This window comes from Hermetia illucens, chromosome 3, assembly GCF_905115235.1.
Source record: "Hermetia illucens chromosome 3, iHerIll2.2.curated.20191125, whole genome shotgun sequence".
NCBI lineage: Eukaryota > Metazoa > Arthropoda > Insecta > Diptera > Stratiomyidae > Hermetia > Hermetia illucens.
The window spans coordinates 165,316,233-165,333,112 of record NC_051851.1 but is presented as its reverse complement, the minus strand read 5'-3'; the positions used below and the strand labels follow the sequence as shown (position 1 = coordinate 165,333,112).

The following is a 16,880-nucleotide window of genomic DNA, read 5'->3' as shown; positions in this document are numbered from 1 at the left end:
TTGATGCGATGGTATAGCGGATTATCTAGAGCATCATGTTGTCGTAGAATCTGAACGAAGCCTTGGAAAGGGTCGTCAGCCTGGAGAATGTAGTTGCGGAGATGCTGAGGTCGAAGGAGAACTAGCTTATGGTTTCCTCCATGCATTTATAGTACGAGCTGCTGAAGGAAGTAAGAAGGAGGGAAGTGAAAAAGAACAGTAGCCCTCCGAAGTAATAGCTAAATGGGACGTCATATATTATAGTGCCGTCCAGTAAACCATATGCTCGGACTAGAAGAAATCTGCTGTTGTTGGATGAATGGAGACATATACGAAAGGCGATGCACTCTGCGTTTGAGAGACAAATTTTGAAATATAAGCCTCATTAACGTTCACGCTCCTACAGAGAAGACTGCCTAGTCCTAGTTTATTACCTCCTGCGAGGCAGCAGAGCGGACCTTCGAAGCCAGTCCCAAATATGATATCAAAATTAACCATGGAGATTCTAACAGTTAAGTAGGGGCGGAGCTCGTACTCAGGCGATACGTTGGCACTCATAGCTTACATAAAAACATCAACAAGAACGGACTATAGATTATTCAGTTAGCAGTATTGCACGAAATGTTTGCTGGAAGTATCTGGTTTGCGCGGAAAGCGGTCCATAACGGAAGAATGTTGCTTACCGGGCAATGCTGCATTCTCAAAGAACGTCGCACGCACAGATGCTTATAACGCACTCCGTCTAGTGGAGAAGTGACTTCACACACAGAAAAAAAAATCTGAGAGGACCAACAAGTCTGTGACTCCGTGAGGTGAACGGAGCAACCGCACCAGGCACGGACGTTTTTACTAACAAGCCTTATACACCTCGATACTCATCCTGCCAAACCCAACAAGAAAATTTGTTTTTTGAAAGAATGGGCATATTGGAGCGATGGGCTGGGTACTTTAATGAACTACTCAACAACAAAAATATCGACGATTTGGAGGTCCCGAAAACTGGAGACGACGGACAAATGCGGCCACCACCAAGCATGGAAGAAACAGTCCATGCAATTCATCGGCTTATAAGCGATAAGTTGCCAGGAGCCGATGGAATTACCGCCGAGTTGGTTAAATATGGAGGAGACAAAGTGGTTCATTAACTGACGCTTAAGGTGTGGGGTAGCCTGACGACTGGCAACGAGGTATTATCTGTCACATACATAAAAAAGGGGGTATCTCCCTGTGCAGCAATAATAGAGATATCACGGTCGGATAGCCCCATATGCCGAAAATATCATTGGCCCATACCAAAGAGGCTTCACTCCAGGCATTATTGATTTGCCTGATTAGATTTTCACTGGGCGTCGGTCTATAATGGCAGCATCTGTGGTTGAGAAAGAACACGTGTCAGACCCTGCGTCAGATGGAGCGATGGAGAAGGCCAGGACCGCCAACAGCTTTTAGGGACATAAAATTAGTGAACCTCGGCGCAAACTGGGATGTCTGAGGAGGAACTCTCCTTACTAAGGCAGCTCTAGACTGCATACTGGTTGTTGCGCCCTCAATGATGATGGTTGGGTACGGCGCTGTATTGGATTTCCACTTTTGCTTTAGTCATATTTGATGATCACAGGGACCAGCTACACAGGAGCCCTCACCGAAGTGATGGATCTTCACTAAAGTGTCCGTTTATGCTTTCGAAAAGCAGATCCTTAGACGAATTGGTGAAGCAAAGCGAGAAGGAGATCAGTGGCGAATGGGGTGCAGCCATGGGTTTTACTAGGATATTTATGGTAACTTCCCGAAAATAAAGTATCTCTCACGACCTCTTCGTATCCTTAAATTGCGCTAAACTGTTGGAGGCATCTAATGCTGCAAATAATCGATTCGATTTGATTTTATTTTATGTAAACGTTCAGTTCTTATGAAAATAACTCTCCGCTTCTTTCAACTTTCATGTTTCTTTCTTCTAATAAAAGTTATTATATTATAAATTTTCAATTAAAACCTTAACATCTTGAATATGTGCTTACATTTTTTTTTTACAATTACAATAGCTATGAAGTAGAAAACGAATACCACATCATTCAATTCTCATCACATTTCTTTCACAAACCTGTTCACATTATCCTTGGGATTAACATTAAATTCAGGGTTTGCTTATATCCTTAACCGCTATGACCGATATTCCGGGTTGACTGTTCACTATTACCACTAACGCAGGTAGGAATAGCATTAGACCACTTACCATTTCGCAAACACTTCAACATTTTCGCACCCCTCAATTCGAGCCCCGCATCACACGTGAACGTAATACTCTCACCTATAGCGTAGTAGAATTTGACCGAGGACATTCGACCACTGATTGCTGTTCCTGGATACGAACAGGCTTGCACACATTTTGGCAAACCCCCGGACCAACGTCCATTATCCTGACATGCAATTATTGGTTGACCTTGCATCATGTACTCTGGATTACAGTTGAATTGAACCACGTCGCCAGCTCGATAGGGGGCAGATCCTTGTGCGTATCCATTTTGCGGAGCGCCAGGATTATCACACTGAACTTCGATGCATGATGGGAATGGTGTGGCCCATTCTCCTGAAGGAAGACAAATTGATTCTGTCGGTCCACGGAGTCCGTATCCTGATGGGCATGAGAATGCAGCTCGGCCACCTACTTCACGCGAAAGAACGGCTACACGTGGGGATGTCTCGTTCATTGGTAATGGGAGATCACCGCACTCTACGCTCTCGCAAACAGGAAGAGGTGCACTCCAGTTACCGCTTGGTAGGCATAGCAGCTCAGACGCGCCAATCAAAGAATTGCCATTAGCGCAGGACAACTGAACCCGAGTGCTAAGCTTGGTGTCATTCGTGCTCAGCATAAGTCCCCGTCGAATCGGTATGTCTGGACAATTTATTGCCTTGACTACAAGGTCCACAGAGTGTTCATGCCTGGCTGGAGTTTGGCATGTAAACAATCCTGAATCATCTTCCACAGCATGGAAAATACTAAGCCTGTATTCCAGCTGAGGATCACGTCCTTCTTCAGTAACCCAACCTTCTGGGTAGGTCCTAAATTCGGATCTTTAAGTTTTTACACTGTGTCTTAAGAGAGTTCGCTTGTTTTCCAATCGGATCGGAATCATGATTAACGATTTAACATGCAAGGATTAGATGATGAAATGAAAATGGCTTGAAAGATACCATCAGAGTTACTATGAGTTCTTAAATGCAAGGATGGCCATCATCATTCTGATCCCTTCGGAAACTAAAGACCCTTTCAATGAACAAAAATTTTACCTGTAATCATGACTAACATTCCATTTAGGGTTCCCGAATCTACGCATCCACAGGCACTCCATATGGACTGTCGCCCCAGGATACACTATCAATTTTCCGTCATTACTCTGGGCGATGGGCCCATTCTGGTGTCGGAAAAGGATTGTAGGCGCCTTTTCCACTAGATAGATGAGTTGTTTATCAAATTTAAAAATTATAGACTATGAGGAGGAAATCTGTTGTTATTTACTTGCATAGTCATTCTCCTGATTTAATCCGAAACAGGATGGCTTCTGCCCGCTCCACTCCGAATGGATACATGTACGTACTCCGCTTCCAACCATTGCATATTTCCCAATGTCGACACATCTGCAAGAGGAGTAAATTGATTTTGAGCAATTACTGATGAAAGGCGAGGAAAAATCATATCCTTATCAGTGACTACCAGATGAGGACTATTTCACAGTCCGATGAACAGGAATTTATTGGCTATGGGAATGGGGTGCGTGGGTACACTTTGGGGTATATTACAATTCCTACTACAAGGCTTGGCGGGTAGTTTGTCACTTGTTGTTCGTTATTCGAAGAGGAAACATCACCTTTGAATGGATACCACTGAAATCGCGAAAAAACGTTTTGAAAAATTTCTGAAAAAGTGCAGGGACAAGAAGTTTGACCCAACTCGGCTTCCTTCTGTACAGGAATTACGAAAGGATGGATTTTTGAAGTCGTGGAAGTTCTATTTGAAGTTGTTGGTTATCATATGTGTTTTTCTGATAACGTATTTTTGGAAGTATATCAATCAAGGCGAAGTGAGTAGTCGTGAATGACCTCTGTATATCGAGTTTCGTTGGTAATCTGGTTTTCGTATGTCCCTCAGTGCCTAATAGAAATGCCTGGTGCCATGAGTAAAGCGTTTCGTCCCCCAGAGTCCTGCGAGTTTTGCCGTGGAGTTACAGAGATAAAAAGGATTTCTAACATCACACCAGAGCAGTTTGAGGAAGACTATGCCTATTCTGGGATTCCGGTTATAGTAACAGATGCAACTCAAAACTGGACGGCTCTTGATGTTAGTATTTACTAGTGTCATCGTTAATGGTTTTTACTCCAGTTTTCTTGCAATGAACCTCTTTTCCAGGTTTTCGATTTCTGGTACTTCAAAGACGTCTACATGAATGCCAAACGGAAACGCAAAAGTCTAAGTTGCCAGTTTTTCCCGCAGAAAACAGGAATTAAAAATCTTCACGAAGCTCTAAGTATACCCCGCGAACGAGTGAACTACGAAACAGGTACTGAGCCTTGGTACTTTGGTTGGAGCAACTGCAACGTAGAAGTGGCGGAAGTACTTCGTCAACACTATGGACGTCCTTATTTTCTTCCTGATACTTCGGAGAATAATGCTGTTGATTGGATATTCATGGGGGGTCCAGGACTAGGGCTTAATATGCATGTAGATAATGTCAGGTTGCCATCGTGGCAAGCCCAGTTGAGAGGTGCGAAACAATGGATTTTGGCACCGCCCCCGGAGTGCTATTTTCAGTGTAAGAGTTTTGATACTGTTGTGAAGAAGGGAGAGATAAGTGAGTATACATAAGCAGAGATTGGAGAGAATTCTTTGAAAATGTTGATTTCATCAATTTCAGTTGTGATTGACACAAATAAGTGGTATCACCAGACGATTGTTGCTCCTGGGGAGGTCAGCATTACTATTGGTGCTGAATATGATTAATGTCTGTGTATCTGATTGTTCAATGTATTTCAATAAAAAACATATATTCTGGAAGTAAGGGATTTTGGCTAGGGTGGTTGAATGCCTTTATGTAAAGAGTATTGAGCTTCTGCACTGGTTAGCCGTTTTGGACTACTAGCCCTCTGTCATCAAACAACTAGCCTTAAACCGTTTTGCACATTCGGGCTAGCTTTTTCGCCTTAGGTGGTTGTCAAATTAGGTAATTCCTTTCATGAACGTCAAGAGAGAGAAGAAAGGAAAATGTTTAGTTCAAAGAACTCCTTTCGATCTCGAAGAAGAACTCGAAAGTAATGGGCAACAACGCTCTATCTGTCAGTGCCCCTCAGTATCTCTCTGACAGTATTGACCGAAGAGAGGACCCTATGTTTGCATCGAGTTGAGGAGGAGGAGAAGAAAGGGTCTGATCGAGGTCGTCTATTACCCTAAGAAAGGGTCTGATCGAGGTCGTCTATTACCCTATCGCAGAGCGCACAACACGGGCTTCTATGCTCCTTTAGAAGCTGGGGAAGGAAGGAAATCAATCTCAACCTATTTTCGGCCAAATACACCTAAATTCCCCATAAGTCGCACAGTCCATCAGACTAGATTTTTCAAAACAGTTGTCGTTGAGAATATGTCGCTTTCTTTAAGTCGTTTCCCCTGCGCTTATATATGGTCTTACGTTCCTGAACAAGAATGGTGACGGGGGCGACTCCTATGGTTACCCCATTAGCTGATTTTCAGACAACTGAACAGATGTCACTTGAAAAGCTTTCTGTTTTTGCACTAAAGGAAAACGCTTATGATAAAATAACGAAAAAAAGACATTTTTTTAAAATGCTGAATAGTGAGTTTTCTATTCCTCATTTACCGGTATTTCGAGGATCATTTGTCCTCTTCCTCAGTGAGAACATCAGCCCATAACTTCGCGCCGTAGAGTAGAACAGACTGCATTACGTTCATGGGAAGGTGCTTGTTGCTGGAGATAGCGTCCCCCTCCAAAGTTTGCATTTTTTGACTTAAGGCTAAAACTCTTGGTTTACTTTGGGAGGGCTGAAGCTATTGGCAATTACCGACTTATCGGTAGTATCAATAAACTAACCCTGCTTTGCGGCTGTCCAATTGTGCATCCGGCAAAAACTTCATCAACATCAGTCTCCTTTTAACTGATTTATTCTGACACTCCTCCCTCAGCTCGGCAATTTTCGCGGCATGCCAATACATAGAAGACCTTTTACGGCTGGGTACCTTTTGGAGCATGGAAGTCCTGAGGCAGTTGTTATTATAACTAAACCAACGACAATGTCAGTTGCAGCTCCACCCCTATCTTCCATCGTGGTTCTTCCTGACCAAAATGCTTCGATGAATCTCTAAATGTTTACCATTGTGATGTTCCACGTGCAGGGAGAGCGCCGGGCCGATGTACGGCGAGGGATAGCGTCGACCACTTTGAATGCAATGTATGCGATGATCGCTGGCCGAGAAGTTTTACAGAACTCGTCTCTCCCTCATTCCCCGTCCCATTCTCACCGCCATTCCGAGGATCCATTTCACTTTGGACATTGCATGAGGTATACCCCATTCAAGTACTCTGGCATTAAAGATTTCATCAACTGCCAACCCGCTCCTCGTACCAAGGAGAACATCCTCTAGAACTTCAAAACTGTGTCAAAGATTTGGTATCCTTTCATTCGCTGTTAGATAGGCTTTTTCAACACCTTCCTAAATACTAATTCCAGATAAAGTCATCGTTTCGGTCTTGGACATAAACTTGGAGCCCGGTGTCGTCCCGAGGCCAGATGACAACAATATCTGATGGTCGAGATGCCAGGAAGCTAGGACTTTGCTACGGTCTTCTTTGCTGATTAGCACTAGGTCAGTTTTCCCCTCCGTGGCGAACTGCGCTAGTGATTCGTGAGAGGTTGCACTCTGGTGTATGTTGATTTGTAATATGCGGATCTTGCCCCTTTCCGGTTTCATTCTGAATACCAAAGACCGGTCACGCCACGATCCCTGCAGAGAATACAACTCTCTTTTTCGTTGTAAGTCTCCTTTTTGTAACCTGCCTGTTCGCGTCTCCAGAATGCTGTCCTTCTGTCAGATTCCTGGCAGGTTGTAGATGTGTGCCGATAGTCAGGTGGTTTCCTGTAAAATTTTGTGTGGGCTGCCCGTACTCCTATCCTATCCTTTTTGGTTCAGCTATTTTTGCTATAGCGATTTTTTCATCTATCTGGGTATGGGGCTAATTTCGTCAGAGAACTGCCGACGGTTCAGGAGGCTCCCGATGTGTATATTTGCGGTTCATTTTCCGTTGAGAAACTTTCTCAAGGCGGGGTTCTTGGACGTAGGTGTAATCCCAACTAGGGAGAAAGGTCAAAGTTGAAGAGGCGATAAAACGTGAATGTCTAAAGATGACCAATGTCCGGATAGGTATCACCCCTGTAAATGTTCGAAGCCAAAAGCACGCCGTGGTGGAAGTATCCGAGCAATATGCGAGGAAACTCCGTAGCACCTGGAGAATCAAGATTGGATATGGATTGGTATGCAGGGTCCAAATGCGGATAGTCCCCACCAAGTGCTACAGGTGTCTGAACTATAGACACACGTCAGCAGCTTGCAAGGGCCCAGTAGGTTATCAAGAGAATATCTGCAATGAAAGTGAGAGTTGCGTTCTCTGCTGGGATCGTGACGCGTCTGGTGAGAGCATTGCACACACTGTGGGCTCGGGACGGTGTCCAATCTTCAGGGCCGAATTGGAAAGGGCTAGGGTGCGAATAGCATGATCCGTTGCTGATCAAGTGCTAATAAGCGAGCAATACCAACCCATCGACTTATCGGTCACCGCGGTCATCTAGGTTCGGGGCGACGTTCGATTTCGTGTTCTTGCCGAAGGCAGAGGGAACGGGTTTGTCTGGATCCCGTGTTTAGGGATAACGTTTTTTAGCGTTTATCTGACACCGAACGAGACAATGCCAGACTTTCGGCGCCGGCTTGATGCTTTGGAGGACGCCGTTTCGAGCACGGAGGGACGAATCCTGGTAGGCCGTGGTTTTAATGCCAGGGCCCTTGAATAGGGCATGTTTCAGTTAGACTTCAGAGGGAAACGGATTCTGGAAATGGCGGCGAGAACCGGGCTCGTAGTTTTAAACACCAGATCCACGCCAACGTTTCGGCGCCCAAGCTGTGAGGGAAGCATTCCTGACATCACTTTTACGTTGGAATTTCTGGCATCATCGGTGGTGGCGAGTGGCGAGTCCTAGTACACTTCTCGGCAAGTGATCACCAGTACATCGTGTTCAAAGTGGTTGACGCTACTTGCCGGCGAGCACCAACGCGACGTTCCCCCTGCCTGTAGAATGTCGCGAGGGTGAACATCAGGAAGGTCGTCGAGGCTCTTGAAGCAGGCAGAGCCACGCTGGAGGGCGCTCCTGGGGGTGGTAGTGTCGCAGCTGACACCGTCGTAAATTCAGTGGTTTATCTGTTAACGACGGCGTGTGAGGTTTCCATGCCCCGGAGGGGCACCAGCCGCGACAAACCTTCTATGTACTGGTTGACGGCAGAAATTGCCGACCTACGGAGGGAGTGTCATAAGCTCCGCCGTTTGGCACAACGTTTGCACGCTAACTAGGAGGAAGGCGCTATGAAGGCACAGTATAGATCAGCAAAAGGAGACTCTGCAGCGCTATAAATAAAAGCAAAGCTTGCAGTTGGCCGAACCTTGTCAACTAGGTGAATGAGGACCCGTGGGGACTTGGCTATAAGCTTGCCAACCAGAAAATCGCGCCTCTGCGAAGGCCCTGCATACTAAGTACTGATCAGATGGACCGCATTGTACGGGTATTGTTTCCCAGACATCCTGTACGGGTTGATGTCAATAGCGCGGGAAGTGTCAAGGATTGTTCCCTTTTCACAATGAGAGAGCGGTTCTCACTATGAAAAACAAGAAAGCGCCAGGCCCTGATCGCATCCCGGCGGAAGTTTACAAAATGGTGTTCCGCCAAACGGCCAAAATTTGCTTGAGACGTGCAACACTTGCTTGAAGAAGGGCATTTTTCCGTCTCGCTGGAAAGTGGCCAGATTCGCATTGATCACCGAGAGTAAATGACACCGGGAGCTCCCTTCCGCATACCGACCGCTGTGTATGCTTGACATGGTCGGGAAAGTGCTCGAAAAGCTCATCAGGAGTAGAATCGCGGAAGCTATCCGCACTGCCGGGGACTTATCCCCAAGGCAGTTTGGATTCAGAGCAGGGTAATCCATGGTGGATGCCGTTGTGAATGCGGTTCACCGAGCCGAGGCACACAGCCATCGATCGCGATGGATGTGTGTGTGTATGGTGGGAGAGAAGCTGCAGTTTCTGAGCACTCAGGAGGGATAGTGTTCCTCATAATGCTTGATGTCAGAAATGCCCTCAATTCCGTAAAATGGACAGATATGCTAGGCACATTAGAAAACTCATTTCATGTGCTACGCTATCTCTTGCGCATATTGAGGGATTATCTGAAAGACTGCTCTCTGAGACACTAGAAGACCAGAGGAGGATGGAAATGACGTCGGGAGTAGCACAGAGATCCATTCGAGGGCCGAACCTCTGGAACGCTTCTTACAATAGTCTTCCAAGGGTCAACATACCAGAAGAGTCGCGTCTGGTCGGTTATGCAGACGACATTGTAGCCTTTGTTGCTGGACGCACTATTGAACAGGCACAAAGCAGACTTCGCATGGAGAAAATTGGGGTCTATTAGGAGACGTCTTCTTATAAGAGTAACATAACAGTCCGTTCTGTTCTATGGCGCGGAGGTAAGGGCTGATGGCCTTGACAAGGGGGTGCATCGTTAGCGCCTTGCCTAACTGCAAAGACGGGGAGCTTTGTAAGTGGCGTCTTCTTATCGCACTCTCTCAGAACCGGCCGTGATGGGGATCGTGGTAGTGATCCCCTTTGCCTTCCTTGCTAAGGGACATAAAGCTATCTATAGCCGCGGGGGGTCAAACTTTAAAAAATATGGTTGCCCGTGAAGAACGTCAACGCACATTTACTGAGTGACAACCCTCTTGGCAAAATGAGCCAGGAGGCAAATGAACTGTGTGGCTCATCGACAATTTCGATCCATCGCTGATCCGAAAGCATGGTAAGGTTGATTACTTCCTTATCAAACTGTTAAGTAGGCACAGAGGTTTTCTGTCTTAGCTGCACAAGATTGGGAAGACGCGATCTCCCGATTGTTTGGTCTGCAATAGAGTGGCATGACACCGAGGACACATTTTTTCTTGTGAAATGTGGGACGGCTTTCGACGACAGCTTTATGGAGACACAGAGGATCACTTTCCAGACAATACTGTCAGAGAGATGCTGAGGAGCACTAGCAGATTGAGTCGTGTTGCGCATTATATTGGGGCTTTTCTCATCGCGAAGAAGATTGAGCCCGATCGGGGGAGGGATCGGATAGTAAGGGATTCCCTTAACTAACAGCTCCCTTCCTCCCCTCCCCTCACGTTGGTGAAAGGAATTCCCTAACTTGAAGGCTTCCTAGTTCTCTGATGGCAGGGAGATATTTAGTTGATAGTCCGGCGGTGTGCTGTTGCTGGGGTTCAACACTTTGTGCGTAGACGCATTCTCCTACCTTACTCTATAAAAAAGAGGATTGCTAGGACTTTACACTCCTGGTCAGCAGATGCCTCCCCTTCCCCTGCGCCTCCATATTAAATATGGTGTAGCGTGCGGTGTTGTCAGACTATCTGTGCCCGGATGTTGGACAGCGAAGCACTACGACCACAGTAACATCGTATATGAAGTATCTTGGAAATGTTGGGTATTCCCAAGGGAACTAACCAAACTTTATGAGAAATTTTGCAGTGGGGTTTCGAACCAGAGCGGAGTAGAAGATCGGTTATGCACGGTTATGTCACAGTATTCTTCAGTGATGGATCAAAGATGAACTGTGGACTTGGTGCGGGGTTTTCTCGGATAGACATAGCATAGTCAAGTTGTACGGTCTGTCAGGTTTCACCAATGCATTCCAAGTGGAAGTTCTGTTGATACTAGAATACTCAGTGGCGACATCCTCCAGGCTAGTGACACATTCTGGACGCACGCTTAAAGTCACTTTCCTCTGGGTTCTCGGTCATAGGAATAAAGAGGGGAATGGGTTGATTGACAGACTAGACAAGTGGAGCTCTGCTCTTGGCAGTCCCTCGGTGGGCATAGTCTGTGTCCCGCTGACGAATGTCTGTCGACGGACTACTACACTACTTATCAAGTCAAGGAGCAATTGGCTTGCCTATAACAAAATTCGATTGTAGGAACTTTTGCAAATGCGTACAAGATTACGGCGGGTCACTGGCCTATTGGGAACCATGTCGTCAAACTCGGCATACCCTATAATTCCGGAGAGGAGGGAAAAATTTTCAGGCACCTCCCTTGGGATTGCCCAGGTCAAGTTAGAGCCAGGCTATGGAGGTTCTCAAAGAGCCCTCAGTTTGTAGCATACGGGGGCTGGTATCCTTCGTGAAATCTACTGACTGACTGGGTCTGAAGATCTGAGCCGACTGTGCTCTGCTCACCTTGCACTGACTGTAGTGGCCATGGTCCTAGGCATTTGTGACATTAAAACGGCGAATCACAGCGCCAATTGGGCTTATAGGAGCGAAGTTGATTCTACCTGAGTGAATGAATTCGTTCTGCCAACACATCTATTTACATGCATCATGAAATTAATTCGGTTATGTGGTTTATTAGACTGCATAATCTTAAGATATATAACTTTCAAGGTGTGTCTAATTTTTTTACCTTGAAATTATAGTTGCTCCTGGAGGGAATTCCACAACATCCTCTCGGATTTCTAGGTCATTGTAGAAACTTACAACATTGGGTTCATTATTTCTGAACAAACACGTCCCGTTCGCTGTGGAAGAAAAATGAAAAGTTACCGAAAATAAAATTGTATGGTCCTGTATGCTTACCACAACTCCAGGATCTTCCAATCCAGCTTCCATCCTCACAAATGATCTTCCATGTATTTCGCTCTCCAGCTATACTCGATATGCAATTGAATGTTATTTCAGTTCCACTGGGAAAACCTTCTTCACTTTCGACAGTCTCGCCATTCCTTGGGGATAAAATATAGAGGTATATCGAGGTCGAATTATAGACTAATTCCCTACTCCAGGCTTGTTCTTACTTATATACTAGAGCTGTATCAAGACGATTTGGTGGACCGCAATCTCTTCCACTTCCATTTTGTTCATTGCTTCCTTCTCCATTTATAACTACCGCATTCACATTTATCGTGTGACTTCCTGATGTACTGAACAACTCCTGAAGGGAGTTATCATGATTAGTGAAATCTGCCTCTGCAAGGTATTCCTCCCGAGACCTTCTCATTCCTGTTTCACAATGAATTGTTGGCGGGGACATTACTCCTTGGCTACATATCATCTGGATAGGGAGGCTATTTGCCGGGTTGTCGCAATGGACCGAGACCGAACTACCATGAGCTATGGTTAGACCGGCACGGTATCCACCCTGGAAGGACAGAGAAGTTTGAGTGATACTCATCTGAGGACGAAAATGATTTTTATACTTCATAGATAACATTTGGTATGGACGGAAGTACACATGGCATAGGTATGCACTCGGGATAAGTTGCCACAGCCCAACTGCCTTGGATGCATCTCATTTGTGCAGCTCCCTTTAAAAATAGATAGTTCTGAATTATGGGGTGTCTTGCATTTATCTTCAAATAATGTTATGAGCTGAGTTTTGAGAAAACTCTACTGATCCTTTCTTTGAGGATCATCTAGCACTTACTTGAACATTGAACCCATTATCACATTGGAAAGTAACAATTTGTTCGTTACCAACATTCTCGTAAGGAGTAAGAAGCCTCAAGTTCGGTTTGCTACTAATCATCATAGGATCCGGTGCAACTTCATAATATCTTCCATGTTCAGTTGAAGGAACAGTACATGGTGCTGTAAAGTAACGACGAAACTTTTATATTTATAATTCAAAAAATTGCACAAAAAGGACAATGAACAATTCAAAAATAGAGGAAAGGACTAATAAATTCGCGAATTTGGTCCAATTTTTATTGATGAATGGTGAAATGAATTCCCTAAAACTAAGAGTTTAAATCTTTATGTCAAGCCTGTATTGGATCTCCTCTGAATAGAGTAGAAATTCACCCTTCAAGGATACTCAAAACTCACCCGACAAACACATTGGTTTTTGAGGCTTCCAAATGCCCCGAACACATCGTGCCGTTGCATTTGGATTTTTGATATTAAGTTTGAATCCTGTATTGCAAACAATATGCAAAATGGTCCCAGGACTATTACGGCCAGGACTCTTTCCCTGACGTACGATGGTAACATTTGCAACAGCATCCAAGTTGAGTTCTTCACATGGTCCCCGAGGTCGTGGCTTCCTATTTTCCGCATGGTCCTGATCACCCCCTTCTTCGGTATCTGCACTTCGCTTCCTTCTTACAATTTGTGATTTTAGTTGAGCGATCAAATTGGTTAAGTTCTTGGAAGCTGAACTTTGTGTAGATAGTTTTTGTCCTGATAACATTCCCAAGCGATCGCTTTGTTGAATGCTGGTCCGGGAAGTGTCATGCACCGAGGAAAGAAGAGCACTCCCATTCGAGAGTTGTTCCTTTTTGGCCAGCTTAGCATTCATATGGACTTTAGGGGCTGAGGTTGGGGGTTGTAGTTCATTGAAAGAATCTAAATAGCTTTCTTCATCTGAATCAAGATCTGAACCGGCAATTCTAGTTTTATGTGTTACTTTATATCTAGTCACAAAGTCAGGACTGTTGTAGGTGTTATACCAGCGGCCGTCTTGGACTTGGATCTTTTTTGTGGGATTATTATTTCTGTGTGCGGAAGAACTTTGTGGAGACGATACTGACGGAGTTCTCCCTTGATGGTATCCTAGTAAATTTTTCACGTAGTTTTGATATCTTTGTTTAAGTTTCTCGTAAAATTTAGAATAGGCTCGTGCCATTTCGTCAGGTTCTCGTCTACCTCGGTATACAGCTTGATTCAAGGGATCAGGTGTCCTTTTGAATAGTTGTTCATCATAATGTATGGCTTTACGTTTGAAGCGTAATGTTGGATGGCTTCTTCTTATTCTTTTTTGTACATATCTTGCACTAGGACCGAATGGAAACCGGAAGATACTACGTTTCGTTCGTCTGTGGCTATGAAGGTTTTCTTGAAGGTTCTCCTCCATCCATTTTTGTAAGCGTCGAGCATGTTTGAGGAGAAAAGTTGACCGACGATAGCGCATTTCGATGGATCGACGTTTTCGATTAAACCGTAGTCTTGGATGTTGACCAGGAAGACATTTAGGAAGTTCGGTCGGTCTCCATCGACCACCAACACATGTAGCACCAGGAGGACCTTCCTCTAGCACATATCCTTTGTCGCAGTCATACATTATTTGCTTGTTGTTTACAATCTAGAATAGAAGAGGACATTTTATAATGAGTGTTATGATTTATCAAGATAACTCGGTCTTACCTTCTTCACATAGGGTCGGTAGTCATACAACCCCATATTGCCAACTAATAAAACTTTGCCATTTGGGATATAACCAGGAAAAGCGCAGTAGACTTCCTGACAAAATGGCGTTTCCCCAGTCCAATTTCCAAACGAACAAGTCAACACATAATCGTTAAGGTTTACGATGTCTTTTCCACCAGGACCAGTTAGGTTAAAGCCATCCTTACACCTAAACCTTGCTTTCATTCCATGCTCTGTCTTAGGAGCCAACACCATTCCATGTTTGGGAGGTTTCGGCATTGTTTTGCATCTGGCTGGTATACATCTTGGGATCACACTCCACGTTCCATTATTGCATGTTGGTGCAGACAGTGACGAGGCTGGGAATTCATAATTTGTGTCACACATAACTTCTAATGAGGTTCCATGTCGGACTTTGCCTACAGAAGTGACAACTGGAGCTATGGTCGTCGTCGCATTTACGTCAACTTCTATTTCAACAGGCGTGACTTGACCTTGGGATATTGTGGGGACTATACATGGAGCTAGACATTGTGGTACCGGATGACTCCATTTCCCATCGATGAGACAAATAGAGGAGGCATGACCTTCTAGGAGCATTTCTGAGTGACAGCGGAATATAATACTGGCTCCAAGACCTGTACCGCTTTGAATGTTCTCAATCCATCCGTTGTACAGTACACCAGGATGTCCACAGTTGATTTCTAGGAATTTTAATTTTTTGAAAAATATTTAAGGTTTTGTATATTTTCTTTTTAAAATATTTTAATCAATTTATTTAATATTTTTAATATTTATACATTTTAAATATTTTTTCCCTTTTGAAAATTTCCATAAAATTATTTAGGATTTGCTTACCTTTACATGTTGGGAGTGTTCCACTCCATTTTCTATCAGCCCCGCATCTTCGTGAACTCTCGCCGACTAACATGTATCCATATTTACATTCATAACTTACAACAGAATTATAAGAGAAAGTTGTATAAATAGCTTTGCCATTTTTTGGATTTTCTGGTACTGGACATTGAACCGATGTTACAACTGAGGAGAAAATAAAGAAATTCGTTCTAAACTTCACCTATTTCAGTCCTTTGAGAGAAGTTGACTTCCTTCAAAATACGAGTGAGTGTTCAGATAGATCGTGTTGTCATAGTGTTTGGATGTTCTTTGGATGTTCGTAATGTTAATGTTTGACTATTTCGGAAACTCATTATGATGGATTTTTTATGTTTGAAGATGTCTACGAGATAGTTGATCGCTTATATAGTTTCCATCCAAAATTATTAAAAATGAAGACAAGTTTGCTTTTTTGTATTCCTTTCAAAAAATAGCGATATGGTTCGTCCCCTTTGATTGCAATATTTGATTTTAAGATACAAGATTCCAAGATTTAGGAATTTAATGTCTGACGCTCTCATCTTATCAATCAAACGTTTTCCGTTTTCAAGGAGGAATCTTGGAATTTTAAAATTTTCCCATTATAAACTGATGTGTTCTTATGACTCCAAGACCATTTTGGTGATCGAATCAACTTGGTAGATATTGACCTGATGTTCGGCTGAGGGGGCCTGAGTCTACTCTATCGATAACCTGGTATACCGATGAGTTCCTTACAACAGAAGGAGTAGTTGCAGAGATTTTTGGTCCAAAGATAAACTGAGCACTTTCAGCCTGGACAAAAAGGTTTGGATACTCTGGGTTCCGGGCCATATCTAGATCCCAGGCAATGAAGCAGCAGGGAGCAAAAATACCGCTCTGTGGACCATATCCCTTTTGTAGTATTGGAGAGGGTTTCAGCGTTATAACGCAGAACAGTTGAAGAAATTATATTGGGTGAGCTTATTAGGAATGAAGTAGCGTAGGGTTCTTATGGGAACATATGAACCAAAGTGCCGATGGTATTATGAAGTGCCTTAAGAGGCAGTTAAGTGGGTATACTCCCAGGTCACTGCAGGCTAAACTATCACCTGGGAACACTGAGGATATCTGAGGATACTACCTACGGATGTTCATACATATCTTAAGAAACCCTTCGGTACTCGTGCATAGCTCGAAAATACATCTGGGAGCATATCTACCACCAGATAAAGGGCTAAAAAAAATAGGAATAATCGACAGCCGAACATTGTAGAACTGATTGGTGAACTATAATTGCGACAGCTAAGATATGCTGAACCCGGAAATATTCTAGTCATCCAGTGGAACATATTCGTCTCCATGACTGCACGAAATCAAATTGTGTAACAGCAGGTAAATTGACCGTGAGTCTTGGCCTCGTGGTTACAAGGATCGTATCCCAGAAAAATGCTACCTATCCAGGCTGAGGAATTCACGAGCTTTTCAACCAAAGGGAGTTGTTTTATCTGGTCCTTTG

The 16,880-nt window shown here is 44.1% G+C and overlaps 2 protein-coding genes across 4 annotated transcripts in view; one reads left to right on the top strand and one right to left on the bottom strand.

Annotated features, from left to right (window-relative positions):
* Positions 1 to 1,073: 1,073 nt before the first annotated feature.
* Positions 1,074 to 16,880, bottom strand: part of LOC119652237 — a 32,125-nt gene continuing 16,318 nt past the window's right edge. For 2 of the 3 annotated variants that reach the window (XM_038056211.1, XM_038056212.1), the window contains exons 6-16: positions 15,365 to 15,547; positions 14,504 to 15,210; positions 13,187 to 14,441; positions 12,786 to 12,949; positions 12,559 to 12,666; positions 12,157 to 12,500; positions 11,939 to 12,084; positions 11,766 to 11,880; positions 3,500 to 3,618; positions 3,271 to 3,430; positions 1,074 to 3,042 (exon numbers count right to left, since the gene is read on the bottom strand). In XM_038056211.1, coding sequence (XP_037912139.1) covers positions 2,133 to 3,042; positions 3,271 to 3,430; positions 3,500 to 3,618; positions 11,766 to 11,880; positions 11,939 to 12,084; positions 12,157 to 12,500; positions 12,559 to 12,666; positions 12,786 to 12,949; positions 13,187 to 14,441; positions 14,504 to 15,210; positions 15,365 to 15,547 — 4,211 coding nt within the window. In that variant the 3' untranslated portion in view covers positions 1,074 to 2,132. Of the gene's footprint in view, positions 3,055 to 3,270; positions 3,431 to 3,499; positions 3,619 to 11,765; positions 11,881 to 11,938; positions 12,085 to 12,156; positions 12,501 to 12,558; positions 12,667 to 12,785; positions 12,950 to 13,186; positions 14,442 to 14,503; positions 15,211 to 15,364; positions 15,548 to 16,880 lie in introns of all 3 variants that reach the window. The other variant, XM_038056210.1, reaches the window with a different exon arrangement.
* Positions 3,828 to 5,030, top strand: LOC119652238. Its single transcript, XM_038056213.1, has 4 exons — positions 3,828 to 4,061; positions 4,130 to 4,318; positions 4,388 to 4,829; positions 4,893 to 5,030. Exons 1-4 carry the CDS (start codon positions 3,855 to 3,857, stop codon positions 4,976 to 4,978), a joined length of 924 nt encoding a protein of 307 aa, XP_037912141.1. The 5' UTR covers positions 3,828 to 3,854; the 3' UTR covers positions 4,979 to 5,030.

Bases quoted from the DNA above. Each gene is read 5' to 3' on its own strand.
- LOC119652238 (XM_038056213.1), top strand. From the start codon at position 3,855: ATGGATACCACTGAAATCGCGAAAAAACGTTTTGAAAAATTTCTGAAA. The intron at 4,062-4,129 runs GTGAGTAGTCGT...TATGTCCCTCAG, and splicing joins AGTATATCAATCAAGGCGAA to TGCCTAATAGAAATGCCTGG. The intron at 4,830-4,892 runs GTGAGTATACAT...CATCAATTTCAG, and splicing joins TGTGAAGAAGGGAGAGATAA to TTGTGATTGACACAAATAAG.